This window comes from Atheta coriaria, unplaced genomic scaffold, assembly GCF_025399875.1.
Source record: "Atheta coriaria isolate IRGN ID8LTWV9N9 unplaced genomic scaffold, Caltech_Dcor_3.1 hic_scaffold_5_pilon, whole genome shotgun sequence".
NCBI classification, from domain to species: Eukaryota; Metazoa; Arthropoda; class Insecta; order Coleoptera; family Staphylinidae; genus Dalotia; species Dalotia coriaria.
This window is the reverse complement of record NW_027045447.1, coordinates 6,708,915-6,726,032: the sequence shown is the minus strand read 5'-3', so window position 1 is coordinate 6,726,032 and position 17,118 is coordinate 6,708,915. Positions and strand designations below refer to the sequence as shown.

At 34.8% G+C, this 17,118-nt stretch overlaps 3 protein-coding genes and 1 long non-coding RNA gene across 7 annotated transcripts; 2 read left to right on the top strand and 2 right to left on the bottom strand.

The window, feature by feature from the left end:
• Window positions 1-347: 347 nt before the first annotated feature.
• LOC135792255 (uncharacterized) lies at window positions 348-1,280 on the bottom strand. Its single transcript, XM_065302873.1, has 2 exons — window positions 772-1,280; window positions 348-709 (listed from the first exon to the last, which is right to left on the bottom strand). Exons 1-2 carry the CDS (start codon window positions 890-892, stop codon window positions 498-500), a joined length of 333 nt encoding a protein of 110 aa, XP_065158945.1. The 5' UTR covers window positions 893-1,280; the 3' UTR covers window positions 348-497.
• Window positions 1,281-8,761: 7,481 nt separating this feature from the next.
• On the bottom strand, window positions 8,762-16,116 carry LOC135791720 (transforming growth factor beta regulator 1). Of its 2 annotated transcripts, XM_065302220.1 has the most exons (8): window positions 15,838-16,116; window positions 15,270-15,781; window positions 15,129-15,210; window positions 11,520-11,575; window positions 11,401-11,455; window positions 11,241-11,291; window positions 11,114-11,175; window positions 8,762-11,056 (listed from the first exon to the last, which is right to left on the bottom strand). In XM_065302220.1, the coding sequence occupies exons 1-4, from the start codon at window positions 15,919-15,921 to the stop codon at window positions 11,561-11,563; spliced, it is 693 nt and encodes a 230-aa protein (XP_065158292.1). In that variant the 5' UTR covers window positions 15,922-16,116; the 3' UTR covers window positions 8,762-11,056; window positions 11,114-11,175; window positions 11,241-11,291; window positions 11,401-11,455; window positions 11,520-11,560. The 2 variants fall into 2 exon arrangements, with proteins under 2 accessions (XP_065158292.1, XP_065158291.1); XM_065302219.1 differs by lacking the exons at window positions 8,762-11,056; window positions 11,114-11,175; window positions 11,241-11,291; window positions 11,401-11,455; window positions 11,520-11,575 and having other exon boundaries at window positions 14,674-15,210; window positions 15,838-16,105.
• Window positions 11,637-13,727, top strand: LOC135791719 (probable protein phosphatase 2C T23F11.1). 3 transcript variants are annotated; one of them, XM_065302218.1, is made up of 3 exons: window positions 11,637-11,787; window positions 12,118-12,750; window positions 12,806-13,727. In XM_065302218.1, the coding sequence occupies exons 2-3, from the start codon at window positions 12,132-12,134 to the stop codon at window positions 13,231-13,233; spliced, it is 1,047 nt and encodes a 348-aa protein (XP_065158290.1). In that variant the 5' UTR covers window positions 11,637-11,787; window positions 12,118-12,131; the 3' UTR covers window positions 13,234-13,727. The 3 variants fall into 3 exon arrangements, with proteins under 3 accessions (XP_065158290.1, XP_065158287.1, XP_065158288.1); XM_065302215.1 differs by having other exon boundaries at window positions 11,652-11,961; XM_065302216.1 differs by lacking the exon at window positions 11,637-11,787 and having other exon boundaries at window positions 11,968-12,750.
• Window positions 13,835-14,883, top strand: LOC135791721 (uncharacterized). The gene is made up of 3 exons (XR_010548108.1): window positions 13,835-14,126; window positions 14,185-14,679; window positions 14,737-14,883. It is a non-coding gene; the product is annotated as an uncharacterized lncRNA (long non-coding RNA).
• Window positions 16,117-17,118: the final 1,002 nt, after the last annotated feature.

The following is a 17,118-nucleotide window of genomic DNA, read 5'->3' as shown; positions in this document are numbered from 1 at the left end:
TAGGTTTTATTCGATTATGTACAAAATAGCTATATTTGTATATTATGAAAACGGGAAACTTAGCAGAAAAGCTCTGCAAGCTTTACATGTACTTACGTTCATTGCTGTGTTTCATTTCGGATGCAACGGCCTACAAACTGCCAGTCAACGACATCAAGTATTAGCATTGTTATTTATTTGTACGCTTCTGTTTAACTACAGTTCTAGTATTTATATACACTTATATATTATAGTATTGTATACAGATTTCAAACATTTTAAGCCATGAAATTCAAATTATTTATAAAATTGTAAATAATAAACTGCCATTTTTATTTATAAAAGGTCTTTATATTGTTTACTCAATATAATGAATTCTATTCAACTTTATTTTCAATATTCATCGCATCAATACAAAAATAAAGCACTTTACTTTTTACATATACATACTGAAAACACATATTTTATAGATAACTTGTAAATAGATAATGTTTGACTTTGAGATACAATTTAAATATTTAAATGGATGGTCTGTTTTGTTTAGTCACATTCAACACCTTGGATGTGTTCATTGCCGACACATTTTGTGCCGAATTATCTTGATTACTATCACAAGTGTTTAATATTAAATCTCGGGAGCGTCGAAATTCATCGAATTTGCTATTTAGAATACTTAGTTCTGAGCGAGACGTTGTGGGCTCGCTCGGTTCTTCCAGGTTCTCCTCGTCGACTTCCTAAAATGTAGCACCTCATTTTGACGTACTTAATGCCGTTATCAAGAACGTTTATTACTTGCCTGAATCTCAAGGAATGTCACGGGTTGAGTTCTGTATCTGCTAGCTGTGCCCTTGCGCTTTTTCGGTACAACACGTCTACGCAATAACGACATCGGTTCGGGATAAACAGAATCCATTACTGAACAGAACGCAATGCTTTTTTTTGTCAACTTGGTCAAATCTTCGTTTTGATTTTCATAAGAGGTTGTTGCGAGGCACTCAGTCTATATTTATCACTCTTTCGTTAATATAGTATTTTGTAAATTGTTAACAGCATGTATTCTCCAAAGTTTTAATTGTTATATTGTTTATAGCGTAACGGTTGTCGCTGCTCGTAGAAAACAAATTAGGGGACTAAATTGAATATTGTATTTTTTAGTAACCAAAAATTGGGAACATTGGCTTTCTGTTTTTCTATAGATGCTCACTTCGAATCATTTTCATTCTAAATTTAAACTTCTGACACTCACAACACTGCGCAACTGAAACAACTGTGGTGAACTGCGCGTTCGCAGTACTGAACTGCGTTTAAAGTACAAAAATATAATATGTATATAAATTCCTTTTTCAGATCCTGTTCATTCTGTCAAAACTGACTATAGATTCTCCTACCGTTCATTAAAAGGTTCAATATTCATAAATGAATACTAACATTTCAATATTACACACATGAAAGTTATGATTTATCAGTTGAATGGGTGAGGTATCACGTTTTTCTTATCTTTTGATGCCGGTCGATTTGTGTCCGGGCGTGTTTATTGCGGCTCGCTACGTTTCTTACACTGCATTCTGTATTATGTGGGTATCCAGTTGGTTCATTGCGCTTATAATGTATTTTAAAACAAAATAAAGTGTTTGTTTCACCTTACACGAGTGAGATGCCGCAACAACAATAATTCTAGAGAGTAAAACTAGTTTATTTTCTTGTTGATTTTATGTCAGTTGATTCGTTCACTTTGATAGCAGTGTATCACGAGTTTAATAATATTATATTTAATATAATAGTAACGAAATCTTATAAAATTTATCGTGCATAGTACGGAAATGAGGCGTGCGTGTTTGCTGAAAGAATTTAGTACTTGTTTTTATAAAGAAATTAAAGGATTATTACTAACAATGTTTTCCTGCGATTTCCAGAATCGTAAGGTAAGTAACAGTGCTTTGTATAATATTTCTCCGAAATACGGGCTTCATGTATTTTGTGCTTCTGATTTGGCCCGATTCAACATTTTTAAAACTTGCGACAAAATTCGGTATATTTTTTCTGCTTCATATTATGAATGCGCAGGTTTTTTTAAAGACGCGTCTTTGTTAACCTGACATATTCCATACAAACCCTTTCTAAATGGCCGACAAACTTTACTCAAAATAGGTTCAAGTCCTACGATTTTTTAATTATTTAAAATTCCATTGTAAAAATTGTGTCTTATCTCGGAGTCCATTGGTTTTTTTCTAATTTCCTTGACTTATAAACTAGAGTGACAGAGGGAAACCCTCTTATACATTTATGAATTTTTTTAATTTCTTGATTTTCATAGCTTATCTTATAGATAATTTAGTTTTTCATACTCTATCTTATAGGGAATTTTTAATTCGTTCCTATCTATCGCCTTTATTTTAAGGGATATCTCTATATTATTAATTGAACCGTATACAAGGGTGACGGTAGAAGTGACTCTAATTCAGGGCACCGTACGAGGGTAGCGATAGAAGTGACTCGTATTCAGGGCACCGTACGAGGGTAGCGGTAGAAGTAACTCGTATTCAGGGCACTGTACAAGGGCAGCGGTAGAAGTGCCTCGTGCTCAGGGCACCGTACGAGGGCAGCGGTGGAAGTGACTCGTATTCAGGGCACCGTACATGGGCAGTGGTAGAAGTGACTCGGGTTCAGGGCACCGTACGTGGATGAATGCATAGCTGACTCCCATTTGCCCATTTTTTCTTATGAATTAAAATTTCATCTGTTAAATTTCTAATTTAACTAGTTTATTTTATAGAGAATAGTCCATAGGTTAAGATTCTGCTATTCGAAAGTCGTGGAAATATATTATCAATAGAAATAAATTACCATAGTCGCGGTGAGCTTACACGCCGCGAATGATTGCATTTTGTATCAGGTTGCAATCATTCTTGCGGCAAATAAATCCGTCTCGATTATGCGCGTATATGAATATATAATAATTTATGGATTTATAGCTGCAAGGAATTTAAATATATGATTTTTATTTCCTGATTTGACGTTTGACAACCTTACATCCAGGAAAATATAACTAGGTATATATAATGCGTGCGATTTTAATTGTAAGGGCGACTAAATAAATTACTAATTAAAAAAACTTTATTTTATCCGAATTAAGATTTAATTGTTTCGAAGCAATTTGAACACTTAAGAAAAGGTAAACAAACATTTATATTTTATTGACGAATATACACGTCCAATGTTTGTATGTGGTAGTGTCTAAACAGCCTTGCGATCTCACGTCACACTGGAATTCGACCGGTTTGTTCTTATCTCTTATTGCCAGGTGATTCGCGTACGATATTCGTGTATAGTTTTGTACTATATTCGCGACCGTATGATGGCGTCGCGTGTATCGTTTGCTCACGCTGCAGGAATAAAATTAGTTTCGCCGAATCCGACGGATGGTTCGCACGCGGTCGTCGCGATTCTCCTTTCTTCGGATTTAATTCCGTAACTCGTATTACTTTTGGTGTTCTTAATTAGTAGGTATTGCTGACTATTGTGTCTTGCTAATGATTTATCGCTTATAAGATGTTCGCGGAATGCAAATATGTTCGTGAGCGGGGTGCCGACGGATGCCGTTTACGATGGAAGTTTTACAGTACTAACCAGTAAGTAACTTAAATAATATTCTCAACATCTCAACCACATTGATTGATTATGTTTCTGCCGTTTGTTTCTCTTTATTATTATCTATATTTTTGTAGTGTTTTATAGATTTTTATATTCATAAATGTGCTTAAAACTGCATGGCATGTGTTCTCACATCCAGCGAAGCGGTTGTATTCTTATTTCTTATTCTTTGACAAAAACCAGAAAATTGCACATTTTAACACTTTTAGTCATATTTTTGGACCTTATACCCCAAAGAATAGAATTATTTTTTATTTTTATCTTATAGAGAATTTTCCAATCTTTCATATTCTTCAATCTGTTGGCCGCTTTCGCTTTTAGTTTAAAAGATATGCACTATTCAAGTTTATTAGCTTAAATATGGCAAGAACGTTGATTTTTTTGTTTATTTAGTTATATTTCAATTAATCGCAATTGTAGGGGAGGGTGGGGCAAAGTGGGCCCCAAAAGCGAAAAAAGGGAATTTGTTTACCTTTTTTCACTCGTTACACTATTTTTTACATCTTTGTTCAGTATTCAATATTAATAAGACGTGTCTATCAAAATAAAAAAAAAATCAGAATATGGGGCAAAGTGGGCCCCCACTCATAAAAATTAGGCTCTTACCTTTGTATCAATTTTTTGCTTATATTATTTTCTTTTCTTATTTCTTACTTCGAATTTGTTGTGGATAAGTTGTTGTTGCAACTTCATCTTATATATCAAAAATTTTAGGGGGTCCACTTTGGCTCTCAATTTTTTAAGCCTCCTGAATTTCAGGGGGCCCACTTTGCCCCCAGGGGCCCATTTTGCCCCCCCTTCCCCTATAGTTGAATCTCATTCAGTGTACCGTAGCAGGGTGGGGGTAAAAGTGTCTCCCATTCATAGCATCGGTAAAAGTGACTCGTGTTCAGGGCACCGCACGTGGATGATTGTATAGATGACTCCCATTTGCCCATTTTTTTTTATGAATTAGTTTTTCAGCTCTTAGATTTCCAATTTAACCAGCTTATCTTATAGAGAATTTTCCGTAGATTAAGGGTTTGAAATCTGTTTTTGTGTATCACTGTATAGTAATACTGAAATGGAAGTAAATACGTCAGGAAATATATATAGGTAAAACAAACAGAAATATGATGATCAGATATCAAGAACATACTAACGCAATAAAAAATCCACACACATACCACTCACACTACGGGAATCACATCTTAAAACACAACCACCAACACAACACAATAGACAAATTTACAAACACAAACACAAACACACACTCTTCAACGAACAGATAAATTCAATACACGACACTATTTTCAAACCCCTCAAAAAGCTCCACATACCTACTACTAACGATAACACACATTAACACAACACAAACACTTGTAAAACTCGCATACAAAATTGTAAAATCCAAGAAAATCACAAAATTATTTTAATAAATACATTTTATAAACCATGGATTACGTATTCAACTTAGAAAATAATATTTTATAAAGTAAATACGTAAATATGTATAACTTTACTGACATTTGAACGTGTTCTATAAAGTGTAAAATACGCTTTACCTACTTCGTGTGTGTTAACTAAGCCTTGGTAGGTGGACACAATTATACATAACATAATATCGTGACATAATACATCATACATAAATGGGCGCTGGCACAACCGCCGGACTCGTAGTGTAAATTTTGATCAAAAAGACATGTGTTTCTGCTTTGAGCCATTGTAAAGTTTTTGGGATGCAATTTCGTGTTTGCCATCCATGACACGGCTCCCTTTTGGGTGAGCCTGCTTTGAGCATATTTTCTTATTAGTAATCATCGGACTTACTCTGTATTCCATTTCTACACTTATAGTTTCGTTTAGTCGTGTGCGCGCGGAGAAGCACGATCATGCTTCGAGATTTGAACGTGCGCCTGCGCATTCCGCAAGTCAGAGAAATGTGCCAAGCAAGTCTGAGAAATGTGCTTAGCCCCATAAATGTTTAAAATATACTTTTATTTTTATTACATTAATATAACAACTAATATAAATATTTATTTCAATTTTAGAATCAGTATTCGTTTGTGTATAAACACGTTTTCGTGTCGCATTTATATCATATTTTACACTTCGCGCAGAAGTTTTGTGGCATGTTTAGACTCTGCATTATTTTATCTCTGTTGTTCTCTTCTCTGTTTTAGGGCGAGTCACGAGCCAAATTTGAATCGTCGCTTCGTCGGCCGACTCCCGATTTAAAATAAAATAAAGAAATATACCCCTTCCCGCATTTTCCCTTAATAATGTCATTTATTACGCAGATTTTTATTATCTTCAACATTAGTGCCGAGTGTTGCAAAGCGTGAAATAATGGTATGTAGTATATGTAATTAAGTGTGTTTTGTACTTATCGACACGTGCTGGCCGCCACATAAACTTGAGCGGGGTGTATTGTGTTGCAGAATTAAATTCTCCATCGGGTGGTATTTGCTTGATGCAGGAATTAGACCTGCAACCCGCGCAAGTTTTGCATTAAAGTGCGATTTATTCACCGTTTTTCGTGAAATATTTGTATTTTTCGAGTTTTCACGCGATCTTGGCATCTCAATAAATTCGGCGCAGCAACTAAATATGCGGAATTGAATTCTCCGTCGTGTGGTATTTACTTGAGGCAGGAATTAGACCTGCAACGCGAGAAAATTTGCATTAAAGTGTGATTTACTCACCGTTTCTCGTGAAATATTTTTATTTTTTCGAGTTTGCGCGCGATCTTATCGTCTCAATAACTTCGACGCAGCATCAAAAGATGCGGAATTAAATTCTCCGCCGGGCGGTATTTGTTTGTTGCAGGAATTAGACTTGCAACCCGAGAAAATTTGCATTTAATTGTGATTTATTCACCGTTTTTCGTGAAATATTTTTATTTTTTCGAGTTTGCACGCGATCTTAGCGTTTCAATAACTTCGGCGCGGCATCCAAAGATGCGGAATTAAATTCTGCATTGGGTGATATTTATTTAATGCTGGGATTCGACCTGGATCCCGCAAAAATTTACTTTAAAGTGTGATTTACTCATCCTTTTTCAAGAAATGTTTATATTTTTTCGGGTTTGCACGCGAATTTAGCTCCTCAATAACTTCGGCGCGGCATCCAAAGATGCGGAATTAAATTCTCCGTCGGGCGGTATTTGTTTGTTGCAGGAATTAGACTTGCAACCCGAGGAAATTTGCATTAAATTGTGATTTACTCACCCTTTTTCGTGAAATATTTGTATTTATTCGAGTTTGCACGCGAGCTTAGCGCCTCAATAACTTCTGCGTGGCATCCAAAGATGCGGAATTAAATTCTCCGTCTGGTGGTATTTGTTTGTTGCAGGAATTAGACTTGCAACCCGAGAAAATTTGCATTAAATCGTGATTTACTCACCGTTTTTCGTGAAATATTTTTATTTTTTCGAGTTTGCACGCGAATTTAGCGCCTCAATAACTTCGGCGCGGCATCCAAAGATGCGGAATTAAATTCTGCATTGGGTGATATTTATTTAATGCTGGGATTCGACCTGGATCCCGCAAAAATTTACTTTAAAGTGTGATTTACTCATCCTTTTTCATGAAATGTTTATATTTTTTCGTGTTTGCACGCGAATTTAGCTCCTCAATAACTTCGGTGCGGCATCCAAAGATGCGGAATTAAATTATCCGTCGGGTGGTATTTGTTTGTTTCAGGAATTCTTCCCGCAACCCGACAAAATTTGCATTAAAGTGTGATTTACTCACCGTTTTTCGAGAAATATTTGAATTTTTTCGAGTTTGCATGCGATCTTAGCGTCTAAATAACTTCGGCGAGGCACGTAAAGATGCGGAATTAAATCCTTCGTCGGGTGATGTTTGTTTGATGCTGGAATTCGATCTGCAACCCGAAAAAAATCCTGTGTATTTGTTTTCGATTTCAATAACGTAGATAATGAACTATTTGCTAATTTCCATATTCCGGTAGAACTGAACTTCTACTTGCTTATATGTGCGCGCCTTGGCAGGTCGTAAGTCCTGTTTCAACATGGCGGCACCTATTTGGTTGACTTGTAAAATGTAAACTTGTATTCTATTGTTAATAAAGAAACAGCAAGATATATTGACTTCTTTGATTTGTATGTACGCCTTCTATCATTTCAGACAGAGTTCGCCCTCTCAGGGGATGATCCCCTCTACAGAAATTGTTAAGGTAACCTGTATGATTTGTGTACTCCATCTTTCATTTCACCTACAGGTCAGAACTTTTAAGAATATTTTTAAGTGTCTCCTCTCTTGAGACGACTTAAACTTAGAAATATTTGAACAAGACCTTATAAGGATTGTCCTTATTAAGAGTTCCCTCTCTCTGGGGGTGAGCCCCCACCATAAAAATTGTTGATATGCCTAAGAATCCTGGGGATGAAGCGCAGAGACATCGTAGCTGTAGGATGGGCCGGGAGCAATGGACGCATCGAAGCAGTGGGCTGTCTAACGACACGCGCCAAAAAATTTAAAAATCCGATTCTCTCCTGTTCTCTTTCTTCTATTCTACCCTCTTTCCTACTCTGTAGTTCTCTTCCTTTCTCCGCTTCAATACTACTTCTTCTTCTATTTCTCTGTTCTCCGTTTCTCCGTTCCTCTTTCTTATTTCTCATATTGCTTTCACTTGTAATTCAATTTCTCTTATATTTCGTTGAAATTCATATATGCAACCCAAATTTCACCTGATATTTTTATATTTGAGAAAAATGCCTTCTATACCTGAGATTCGATCCGTGTCTGCTAGCATGCTAGCAGGTGCACGTCTCCACTCGTCCACCGAGTGTTTTTATCATTTGTATTTGATTCTTCTATTTATGTTTCTGCTTTATTCAACTTTTTAAAACAACAACACAAACAACAGCTATATATTGTACACGCTCGACGCACTTAAGAATTATATGGAATGTGATTTAAGACATCAATCCTGCAAACGGCAAAGGGGAATCCAGAAAGAAGTATATAATATTATATTATGTTTTATTAGCAACATTAAAAACTACATACATTTTTAAAATCGAAAATCATAGCCAGCTTTTAATCTCCTGAAAGTAAAACTTACGCGCATCTTTAACATTTCTACGACGGAAGTGGTAGACTCCTTGGCACAAGTGCTCCTAAACTTCTTCAACAGGCATCAACGTTGTTTATTTATACTAATTAAACATTAATTCAAATTACTATCAAGTATGTTTTAAATAACCTGCATGGTTATTACCACGAGTGCAATGTAATTCCACAATCGAAAAACAATCAACGACCGCCGTCGGAGCATTACACGCGCATAGGTGAACCACCGATAACTCCACAATTGATGAACATACAACGTATGCTATCTCACTAGCAAAAACACATTCACATCCGACTTCAGTAAATGCCGTCAACTGTTAAATGAATATTCCGCAATTTATCTAATTATGATTTGAAGAACGAAAAATAGTCGCAAGGAAAACGCGCGATTCACCCGACAACCAAAATGGAACTGCGTATGCCTTGATTTGCACACAGTCGACAGCAACTGCACGAGGTCACTATCGCTGTTGAGATACGCACGCTGAAAGCAATAAAAAACTTGTTTACATTCATTCATATGCGAGTATTCTAGCCCGCCTAAGCATACTTTACAATACTGCAACAAAATATCTATTATTTTATAGAGAATTGCCCGTAGATTAGGACTCTCTGATTCGTACATTTCCAATTTTAGTTTACGAGATATTCGCAATTGAAATAAATTGTCAAAAATTGAAAAATTGGAAAATTCTCTATCAGATAAAAAAAATAATTTTATTTTGTGAGGTGAAAGGTCCAAAAACGTGACCAACTGTGCTATAAATAACCATTTTTCGTTTAATTAGATTAGATAGACAAGAACGCATTTCGAATTTCAAATTCAAGGCACCTTTAATTCGCGGGCTATTGCAATGAAACATTTGACCGAATAATATAACTTAATAAAAACTTACGAATGCAGTGCTCCTGGGATTGCTAGGGTACAGCAAGTACTGCAATTAAAAGTAACTTTAAGTTAAAATAAATACATTGCATACAATATAATATTATATTCATACATCGGAGAAAATAAATATTCAGTGCTGAGTAGCACAAGTCAGATATAAGTTACTTACTCAAGTACGAAGGGACCTCCTAATGACGGGAAACATCATGGCAACACTATGCATTTGGAGTGTAAACATCAAACATAAACAAATAAAGATTATGGACATTAAAGCACAATTAATCATTAACAAAACACTGCAGATGGATGTCACAACTAAATAGTCAATTGATGACCGAATACAATGCTTTAGAAAATGAGAGTCCGATAAAACGATACGAGTCGCGCGAAACACGCCTAGATACGCCAGGGACCTGCACGAAACTGGCTGCAATCCATCGATAGCGCAAGCAACGATGCGACAGTTTCTAATAAGACAATGTGCCTGCAGCATGAACCCCGCAGGTAAAAGCAATAGCTGGCAAAGCAGCCAGCTGATTGCACGCGACCTTGTGCGTGAATTGCAACAGGCATGTTACCTGTGATCACTAAACTAAGACGTGACAATGTGCAGCGTCAGGGGATGTCAGTCTCAGGTGCAAAACCCCTAAAACCATCAAAAATTAGTCCTTCAAACATAAAAATGAAATTTTGGGAGTCAATTTGTGAGATAATCAAAAAAAGTTATTAAGGAAAATGATAAAGAAATTTAATACAAACAATCTAATCCAAGAATGGTCCCTCTACTATATCAGACTCAAGTGTAAAATCCCTAAAACCAACAAAAATTTGTCCTTCGAACATATAAATGCAATTTTGGGAGTCAATTTGTGAGATAATCTCAAAAGCTATTTAGGAAAATGATAAAGAAATTTAATACTTACAATCTGATGTAAGAATGGTCCTTCTACGATGTCAGACTCAGGTGCAAAACCCCTAAAACTATCAAAAAATAGTCCTTCAAACATAAAAATGCAATTTTGGAAGTCAATTTGTGAGATAATCACAAAAGTAAATTAGGAAAATAATAAAGAAATTTAATGCTTACAATCTGATGCAAAAATGGTCCTACTACAATATCAAACTTAAGTGTAAAATCCCTAAAACAAGCAAAAAAATTGTCCTTCAAAACACAAAATTGCAATTTTTGTTGCCCCTTTGGTGAGTTAATCACAAAAGTAATGTAAAAAAATGAAAAAGAAATTCAATACTCACAATCTGATGCAACGGTGGTTCTTCTACGATGTCAGATTCGCGTACTAAACCCCTAAAAATTAACCCTTTGTAACACAAAAATGCAATTTATTTACCCGTTCGTGAGCTAAACACAAACGCTATATAATAAAATAATAAGGAAAATCAATAATTACAACGTGATGCACAAATGATTCTCGTGAGATGTTGATCAACTGCTCGATACCTAAAAAACGCAAGCGAGTGACAGCAGCGCCATCTATGTATAAGACAACAAACTTACTGACAACTCACAAAAGATTGCTACTAGCGCCATCTAACAGCCACAGGAAATATTGCGGGAAACTGTAATCAACAGTATTCTGCTATTTAAATTTCTGATTAAAATTATCAAGAATTTGAATACTTACTACCTGATACAGGTACCATTACGCCGTAATGTCTCTTAAACTGCTAAATCCCTAAAACAGACAAATGTTAATTCCTTCATAGACAAAAATTATATATATGATGCTCCACATTTAGACAAACAAAAGTTATATGAAAATGATAAAGAATTTTAATACTCACAACTTGATGCATGTACCATTGTTGTGTTGCGTGGTCATGTTGTACTGCAAAACAACTAAATCAGAGCAAAAGAAAGTTATCTCTAACAATAAAATAACATTTGGAATTTTACTACTTACAGGCAAGCTGGTGTTAGTGCAGGCATCTTGTGAGCTCAGGTTCAGTTTACAGATTCCTAAAGCAAACAAGAAAGAATAATACTTCAAACATTGAAATGTAAGACTTAGGATTCTTCGTGTGTTTAGCTAAACTTGCTAATCCGATGCAAATAAGGCATCATACTCATCAAACCATGTTTAAATACCAAATACACGGAAAATATAAAATGCCCATTTAAATAAATGTCACTTACACATAATTTATAATACGCTACTCGTAGAAGGAATAGTAAGTGCTAAGTTCATAGTTCAATTCGATTTAACAGTAGAGCGTAGTTTAAGGGTATTTTAAAGTGTTCACTTTATTCAAATTACCAAAATATGCAGGAGTTAGAGTAGCAAACCAACTAATTATATACATATATGTACCTTCCATCACGGAAGTTGTGTGCAAACTTTTAAGGTTAGTGAGCGCCAATCCACGACTGAATTAATTTGACGGCCCACTTTTTTGTGTGTCAACGTAATTTTTATGAATCAACCACCAAATTGTCGTATATCAACTGCAAATCAATGCAGAATTAAGTGAATTCTGTGTATCTAATTCAATACATTACAGAATATTCCTAAACCATGGGTCAGACATTGTCAGAACCAGACACAGCAAAGGACACTGCATACTGTGAGAACAACTTCTTCAAAGTTGGTTCAAGTTGCATGCAAGGATGGAGGATAAACATGGAAGATTCGCACACGCATATTCTTTCATTACCGGACGACCCTGGCACTGCGTTTTTTGCTGTATATGATGGTCATGGTGGTTCCACCATTGCTGAATATGCTGGCAATCACCTACACAAGATTTTGACTAAACAAAGCCATTATCAGGATGGTCATTTTGAGGAAGCAATGAAGCAGGCTTTTCTTGAGATTGATGAGATTATGCTTCAAGAGGAATCACTCAAAAATGTGCAAGCTGGCAGTACAGCTGTTACAATGCTTATTAAAGATAATGTTTTGTATTGTGCTAATGTGGGTGACTCAAGAGCAATAGCTTCAGTCAATGGCAGAGTAGAACAGTTATCATTTGATCATAAACCAACAAATGAAATTGAATACAATAGAATCACTGCTGCTGGAGGCTGGGTGGAGTATAACAGAGTCAATGGCAACTTGGCACTTTCCAGAGCACTAGGAGATTTTGGATTCAAGAGAAATGAAAAGAAACAAGCTGAGGAGCAGATTGTAACAGGTAGAATATTTCAATAATATCTAGATAATTATTAAGTTTGTTTCTATTTTTATAGCATATCCGGATGTAGAAGTCAGAACCATAACAGATGACTGGGAATTTATAGTGCTAGCATGTGATGGTATTTGGGATGTTATGAAAAACGAAGAAGTTATTGAATATGCCCGAGAAAATATCGCTGCTGGTTATGAGCCGGAAGAAATATGTGAAGGCTTAATGATGAAGTGCTTGGCGCCAGATTGTTTGATGGGAGGACTTGGATGCGACAACATGACAGTCGTAATCATTGGTTTGCTCCAGGATAAGCCGTATTCCGATTTGGTACAGAGATGTTCGAAAAAGTACGACGACGCAAACAAACCCACCGAAATTCCATCTGCGGACGAAAATGAAGAAGTGGTTGAAGCAGCAACAAACGAGGTTATCGTACCTGCTGAGGGAGAACAGGGGCCGGAACCAGAGGAGATTCCCGATTTAAAATAACACTTGTTCGGCGCTTTAGAGATGTACCAGCAAAGTTGAAATATTATTTTATAGTTCTATTAGACGTTGTACATATGGTCATTTTTTTAAATATTGATTTTGCAGTCGCATTTTATAATACTTTTCTAGCTTATACTATCTTTTTCAAAACCACTGATGCTTGGCGAGTGCTTCCTCCCATTTCATTTCGTGTGAAGCACAATTCTGTAATATGTGCGATCAAATGAAAAGTGCATATTTTTGTATCTGGAGTGTCACCTACTAAAATAATGTATAATCGCGATTTTAAAATCCACATATTTGAAATATGTAGTTTGTGATAAATTAGTCAGGTAGATTAATAAACTTAAGACACCCTTTTAAATTATAGACCTTTACGTTTGTATCCATCATACACTTTGAAGACTTTTGTCAATTAAAAACGTTAATCAGTGTATTTTTTCACACGTGTTTTCAGTAATTACCATTAGAATAAATTATTGTATAGGCATAAACTGGTTTTACTTATTTAGCGCATGTATACTATTCCTGAAATAAATCACAATGCTGCGTCTCTACAAATAATCTAATACTAATAAGCTGTTCTTATCAGCAGCAGACTTACATAAGTTAATAATTACGCAGTCCGAAAACAACCTAATAAAGTTCAGTGCATGTAAAACTAAACAATGTTTAAATCAATCAAAGGCGCAGCGGGTACATACCGACGAATTCAACAATTAAGAAATATATCCACTAAACTAGTCAACACCGCTATAAATAATGAAGGAATAAGCATCATAGAAATTCAAAGAAAACCGGTCAACGCTTTGAGTACGCAACTACTAACTGAAATACGGGACGCGTTGGAATGTGCTGAAAACAACAGAGTGCGAGGAATTTTACTAACATCAGTAAATTTTCATTATCTAACTCCGTGCAATTAATTTTAAAAATTTCGATATCTTACAGGGAATTAAAAATATATTTTCAGCTGGATTGAACATTAAAGAACTGTACAAACCGACAATTGAACGCTTTACACCTTATTGGTCTTGTTTCAAAGATGTTTTACTGAAACTAAATATGATGAAAATTCCGACTGCGGCTGTGGTCAATGGACACGCAATAGCAGGTGGCTGTTTATTGCCATTATCGTGTGAGTATCGTATTATGGTAAGTGGTTATACGATAGGAATGAACGAAACTAAGTTGGGAATGCCCGTACCCCCTTGGGCACATTCAATATTTACTTATGCGACTTCCCGAAGACAATCAGAACTTGCCCTTACTAGTGGCGTATTATTTACTACCGAACAAGCATTAACAATTGGTTTAATAGATCAAATTGCCGCCAATGAAGAAGATGCACATGAAACAAGTGAATTATTTTTTAAGCAATTTGATCAAGTTGACTTTATCGCGAGGAAAATCTCTAAGCAGTCAATGAAAACATCAATAAAAGAGGCAAATAGTAGTTTTAATATTGATATGTTGACAATAGTTAAACCATATTGCTTTCAGGCCCTCACCAAAAACCACAAAAAAGATACTGAACATTTCTTCGCAAATCTTATTAAACCACACGTACAACAAAAGTTAGAAGAATACGCAAAATAAACTATTTGACGCCTTTAAATAAATTTCGCTTTCTGACTGTTATAAAACTCATCCATTTTATAGTTGTGCAATTCAATAGACCTTTGTAATGATTCATAATTTAAAGTGAAATCCGTATCTTCAATGTAACTATCCCCATTTTTAGCTACCTCAAACTTATTCCACCTATAATTTGAACATTTGCGTGCCCCAGTAGAACTTTGTACTAAATTTAGTACAGTCGGATGCGTTAAACCAAAGAATGCGTTTCCATTTGGTTTTATAGGCACCAGATTTATAGATAAAAAGTTATTTACCTTTTGAAGTAAGAGGCTGTGACAAACATCAGGTGTACCACCAACAATAGGAATACTGTTGTCATCAGCAGCAATTTCAAACCTTAAAAAGGAAAATATGCTTAGAAAATGCACATAAATAATAAATAGTTTATGACTTACCTCGGCAAACCATTGGCATCTGAAATTTTGCATGTATACATACATTTAATGCTGGTATCTTTAGTGCTAGCATACAATTTTGTTGAAACATACCCCACTGGATATATTGCATCTTCACAATGGAATTCTTTTCTATCTGATACAACTTCTCCAAGTGAATGAATTGTTATACTTCCAAGTTCAATTGGAAAAATTGGTCTACCAGTTGGATCTAATGGTATTGGTTGGACAATTTTCTTTCTTAATTTAGAACTACTTTTCCTGGATTTGGCACCAGATGACTTTTTAGTATTATCTGTTATTATAGATGTCTCTAACACCTTTTTCTTAGTTTTTCTATCCACTGATATATTACTAGAATTGTTGTAGAGTTGGTGTGATAGATCCTCAACCTCAGCTTCCACATGTGGATCAAATAAGCACAACTTTTTAAGAAGAAATTTTCGTTCCTCATTATAAACAATCGTTCTGTTTTGCGTTTCGTTGATCTCATCGCATAGAGCAGCGTTTTCCTGAAAATAACACAACTGCATAAACCATAACCTTCTAAAGTATAATTGTAACTTACATGTACACATTCTCTTATAAATTGTTTTAATTGGGAGATTTTTCTCTTGTATCTGCCAATACTTGCAATCCTATTTTCTGACATTATTGTGTAAACACTATATTATGGTGCAAACTTTATTATATTACTCTCGGACTGTTTTATTTCCTTGCTTGAGGTTCACGTTGATTCACATTTATACTGGCTTGCTTAGATGGCGCCTGATGGCAGCGCCAAAACTTTGCCTCATGTTTGAATGCAATAAAATAACAACTTACGCAAAGACTTTTGATAATTACAATTATAAACTATACAGTAGTAAAAATAAATACATCATTATGTGTGGCCTATGCGCCTGAGTTTTTTCAAACTAACTTTGAATGAAATTTTTTTCTACGTTGAATCACGTCTTTAAAAAATAAGGTACATCTTAGAGTTGTTGCAATATTACATTAGAGACCAATATAATGGCAAATTTCACAGATTGCAACTAATTTACAACTCTTGGTTATTCAGTTTAACATATCAAATTTAATTGTTGTTACTAAGTTAAAACACCCAATTACAGTTATAGTTGGCGATGTTAAAAAATTATAGTTGAATGAAATTCAATTCCAAAAGCCATGTTTGCCAATAATATTAATTTAAGTTAAATTCGACCTTAAATCAGAACAAATTTACGGGACAATACTTAATGGTTTTTAATAACAAGGAGGCGAGAAAATTATTTTTACTCAAATGTAAATATAAATACATGAAAATAAATGATTCATAATTAAATTTTAATATAATAAATGAAACATGTTCATTTTATTATTCCAGTCGTATATTAAAACTTGAGCTCGTAGCAAATAAAGAAATTTTACTAAAATAAAAAATATTTGTTGTCTACCTCGTTAATATTAATATTTTCATTGTGAGGATATTTAAACCAAAATTACTTGAAATATGCACAGAATCGCGAAAGTAATCTTATTAAAGCAAAAAATATGAAAGTACTTACATATTCCGCGATTCGGAAAAGTTAATAAGTGTTTTAGAAGTGTGTATTTGAATGATTGGAAAACGAGTAAAGTCTAAAATTGACCCCGACGCTTCTAGTAAGCGCACATACGTAATATATAATTCAAATTATTTCATCAATAAACAAATAAGTTATCGTTATAACTAAAACCAGTAATATTCTTACGGTATCAACACCTATGGTACCAACGTGGCTAAATAAACAAATTAATTAATTGCAAAAGCATTCAAATAATAAACAACAGATCAAATTAAATATTGGTTTTAGTAAAACAAGCG

Coding starts and splice junctions, on each gene's coding strand:
- LOC135792255 (XM_065302873.1), bottom strand. CDS start 892: ATGGATTCTGTTTATCCCGAACCGATGTCGTTATTGCGTAGACGTGTT. Junction 710..771: donor ATTCCTTGAGATTCAGGCAA/GTAATAAACGTT, acceptor CATTTTAGGAAG/TCGACGAGGAGAACCTGGAA.
- LOC135791719 (XM_065302218.1), top strand. CDS start 12,132: ATGGGTCAGACATTGTCAGAACCAGACACAGCAAAGGACACTGCATAC. Junction 12,751..12,805: donor TGAGGAGCAGATTGTAACAG/GTAGAATATTTC, acceptor CTATTTTTATAG/CATATCCGGATGTAGAAGTC.
- LOC135791720 (XM_065302219.1), bottom strand. CDS start 15,921: ATGTCAGAAAATAGGATTGCAAGTATTGGCAGATACAAGAGAAAAATC. Junction 15,782..15,837: donor TTATAAGAGAATGTGTACAT/GTAAGTTACAAT, acceptor TGTTATTTTCAG/GAAAACGCTGCTCTATGCGA. Junction 15,211..15,269: donor GATGCCAATGGTTTGCCGAG/GTAAGTCATAAA, acceptor TTCCTTTTTAAG/GTTTGAAATTGCTGCTGATG.